At 24.0% G+C, this 3580-nt stretch overlaps 3 protein-coding genes across 3 annotated transcripts, besides 5 other annotated features; 2 read left to right on the forward strand and 1 right to left on the reverse strand.

Annotated features, from left to right (window-relative positions):
- Positions 1-77: 77 nt before the first annotated feature.
- Positions 78-105: a sequence feature (AT_rich).
- EDI_007040 (uncharacterized protein) lies at positions 104-783 on the forward strand (the record flags this gene model as incomplete). Its single annotated transcript, XM_001739177.1, has 2 exons — positions 104-286; positions 337-783. 2 exons carry the CDS (start codon positions 104-106, stop codon positions 781-783), a joined length of 630 nt encoding a protein of 209 aa, XP_001739229.1.
- Positions 784-851: 68 nt separating this feature from the next.
- On the forward strand, positions 852-1161 carry EDI_007050 (uncharacterized protein; the record flags this gene model as incomplete). Its single annotated transcript, XM_001739178.1, has 3 exons — positions 852-895; positions 925-1002; positions 1035-1161. The coding sequence occupies 3 exons, from the start codon at positions 852-854 to the stop codon at positions 1159-1161; spliced, it is 249 nt and encodes an 82-aa protein (XP_001739230.1).
- A 126-nt stretch (positions 1162-1287) lies between these two features.
- Positions 1288-1309: a sequence feature (AT_rich).
- A 285-nt stretch (positions 1310-1594) lies between these two features.
- Positions 1595-2181, reverse strand: EDI_007060 (casein kinase I, putative; the record flags this gene model as incomplete). The annotated part of the gene is made up of 2 exons (XM_001739179.1): positions 1595-2064; positions 2118-2181. 2 exons carry the CDS (start codon positions 2179-2181, stop codon positions 1595-1597), a joined length of 534 nt encoding a protein of 177 aa, XP_001739231.1.
- A 16-nt stretch (positions 2182-2197) lies between these two features.
- Positions 2198-2218: a sequence feature (AT_rich).
- A 983-nt stretch (positions 2219-3201) lies between these two features.
- Positions 3202-3250: a sequence feature (AT_rich).
- Positions 3251-3306: 56 nt separating this feature from the next.
- Positions 3307-3487: a microsatellite.
- Between the last annotated feature and the right edge of the window lie 93 nt (positions 3488-3580).

A 3580-nucleotide genomic window follows, 5' to 3' on the forward strand; every position in this document is an offset into this window, starting at 1 on the left:
AATTGTTGTATTATCCTCTTTCTTTCTATTTTATTCATCACTTCCTTTATTTTATTACAACATTTTCAATAGATAAGAATATAAATAAAAAAGAAAATAAAATATGATTGTTATGGTCTGGTTGTTGCTTTTCATTAATCTTGTATCATCTCAATTTTTGAGTATTAAATCTCCTATTGATGAAGGCAAAATCAAAACATTATTACGAGTTGATGGAGAAATTACATCAAAAGGGATTTTATTGACAACGGAATCTAAAAAAGATGGACTTATTTCAACAATAAAAGTTTGGTTATTTCACACTTTACACTAATGATTTAGTACTAACAGATACAGACACCTCCAACTTATTTCCAAATTAATGGAAAAATAAAGTCAGATGGTATTGGAAAAGGATTTGCATTATGGTTAACAACAAAACCAATTGTTTCAGGTAATAATTTTGGAGGTAAATTTACTGAATCAAATGAAGGGATTTATGTAAAAGTACCAACAGATTCATTAAGGGGAACGACAACAATCTACAATACAGAAAAACAATTAACTCAATGCACTTTTCCTAATTCTATTAATTTTGAAAGTATTTCATTTGAATTAAAGTATGAAGAGAAAACAAATAAATTGATTATTTCAATAGGAAAAGACAAAGGAGGATGTGAAATGACATATGAAGGGAAAATGAAACATATGTATTTTGCAATATCTGCATTAGATGATAAAAATGGTGGAAATCATCAAATTAAATCACTTGAAATTATTGAAGAAGAAAACAAAAAGTACTAAAGAGTTATTAGGAAATGATAAAAGTATTAATGGATTGAATTTTGGTTTTACTGGAAGTGAATTATTTAATGATGGAGATGATATTGATTTGGCATTACAAAAAATCTATTTAGTATTAGGAAAAGTTCAACAACAAGCAAGTAAATTAGATAAGTTAAATGATGAGAATTCAAATTTAATGAAAATTATTGTCAATGGAGCAAAACATTTAAATGAAATGTAAAGAGTCAAGAACTTATCATTGATACAAGTGATATTCTTGTTGATGTAGATACATTTATGGAAAGATTAAGAGCTATAGAAGAAATTACAGGAACAACAACAAATGATCTTAAGATTTTAATTTCAACAACAATATCATTAACAAAAATACAATAAAAAATAATGAAGCTTCTACACATACATTCTTTTGGATTTGTTTGTTTTTAATCCAATTTTGTGCTGTTGTATTGGTCTTAAATTTATTGAAGAAGAAAAGAGATATGAATCAAAGAAAAGCAATTCAATTTTAATTTAATTTTATTTTCATTAAACAGAAAGAAATTAAAAGTATCTTTATTTAATTCTTGAAATAACAGATGAGAATGGATTAATTTTTGATAATGTAGATTTAATATTTTTAAAAGACTTTGTGATAATTCTGTTGGAACAACTTGAGAAGAATAACATTGTTCTTGTTTATCAATATTATCTTCATGATGAATTACAAATAGATGATTCAAATAATGATGCAAGAGATAATGGAATTAAAGAATGATTAAACACTCCTGTAATGTTTTGATAAAGAATATAAAATAAAAGAATAATAACATCAATTGGAATATATTTCTTTCCTAAGTGTTGATTGGGAGATGCAAATTGAAGATTTCTGATGATAAGAAAAGTCTTGATAATGTTCTGATAAACCAAAGTCAATCAAAATAATATCTCCATCTTGAGATATCATAAAGTTATCAGGTTTTATATCACAATGAATTATTTGTTTTGAATGAATATATTCAACAATTTTTATCATTTTAAATAATAATCTAAAAGATGTTTGTGAAGAGAATCTTGATGTTGGTTGATTTAATCGAAGTTGATTAAGATTTATTATGTGTAATTCAAATACTAAACAATATCCATATAATTCATATCCACATTCAAAAAATCGAATAATACCTTCATTTCCTTGTAGATTTTTAATAATAGTAGTTTCATTTAATGCACTACTTTCTCCATTAATGATTTTTATTGCAGTACTCTTATTTGTTTTTATATTCAAACAACGAAATACATTCCCTAATTCTTATAAATTATCTTATCTTTTAACCAATCCACTTATTAATACAAACCATATGTTCCACTACCAAGTGGTTCTTTAATAATCCAATCATGAAATTGTTTTTGTGATTTCATCTTAATAACAGAAGTGATTTAAAATTAATTTATAAATCATATGTACCTTTTATCTGTTTCCTTCTATCTTAAAACTGGATTTCAAACAAAAATACTCTTTTTACTTTGAAAGAATCAAAGGAAAATGAGTCAAGTGAATATTCTCTTTCATTCTTTCTTCTAAAAGTATTGTTTCTTTTCTCTCTTCCTTTTCTTTCATATTTCTAAAATAACACATTTTTATTTAACAACAATACATTTAACTTCTTATTAACTCCATTAAACAAACTTCATTTTATTTTAACACTTTCAAAAAGAGCAGAGAAAAGAAGGATGGATTAATAGAAAAAGATGTGTTGTATGAAAGGAGTTCTTATAAAATAAGAATTAAAAGTATTAAAAGAATCTTAAAAGAAAAAGTCTTAAATATAATAACCCACAATATGCCAAACTCAAACCCCACATATTTATTGCTTTTCAACAACCAATAAAAAAGGCAATTGTCTGCAATGACCTGTATGATTCAGTAATAAGATTTGGTAAAATTCAAAGAATTATTTGTATGAACTCACCTCGACCTGACATGCCCCATTCGTTAATAGAATTAGAATCACCAGAGTCAAGTAATAAATGCATTGAATATCTTAAAACTAATCCCCCTCCCAATTCTTAATTATAAATGTAGAGCAGAAGTAAGTAATGCAGAAACATTAAATGTTAAAACTGAGAGTCCACAAGCACATGACTATACGATTAGTCCTAGATTTGTGCATGAAACACCAATAACAAGAGTATTACTTGTTAATGAATTACCTCGGTATTTAACCCCACAATCCCCTTTTCATTTTTATAATCTTTTTTCATTATATTGGTCTATTATTAAAGTTAATCTTCTTAGTGAAAAATGTACTGTAATGATTGTATTATTTGTGGTTGATGTTCAGTGTTTATTGTCATAATAAAATGTTGTAGTATTTAAGAGCTTTTATATTTCATTATAAATCTACATCTTTGTTTATCTTTAACATTTCCTCCATTCTCTAAAAATCAAATATTTTAATTATTATTTTTTGTTATTTGATTATTAATTCATTCTTACTATAATTTTATGTATGTTATGGTATTATTTTGTTTTTTCTCTCTATCTTTTTATTTTATTTTTATTTTGTTATTTTTATTTTATAAATTATATTTTATTTATCATTATGATATATTTTTATTTTTATTATATTCCTCTTATTCTTTTCATTATTTATTCATTATTTTATTATTATCATTATTTCTTATTTTATTTATACATTATTTATGTTTTGTTTCTATTCTTGTTATTTAGTATTTTGTTTTTATGTTGATTAAAAATGAAAAATAAATATATTTCATCATTAATATGTCATTTTGATATATTTAAATAATGTAAATA

This window comes from Entamoeba dispar, genomic scaffold (genome assembly GCF_000209125.1).
Source record: "Entamoeba dispar SAW760 scf_1105229462025 genomic scaffold, whole genome shotgun sequence".
NCBI classification, from domain to species: Eukaryota; Evosea; order Mastigamoebida; family Endamoebidae; genus Entamoeba; species Entamoeba dispar.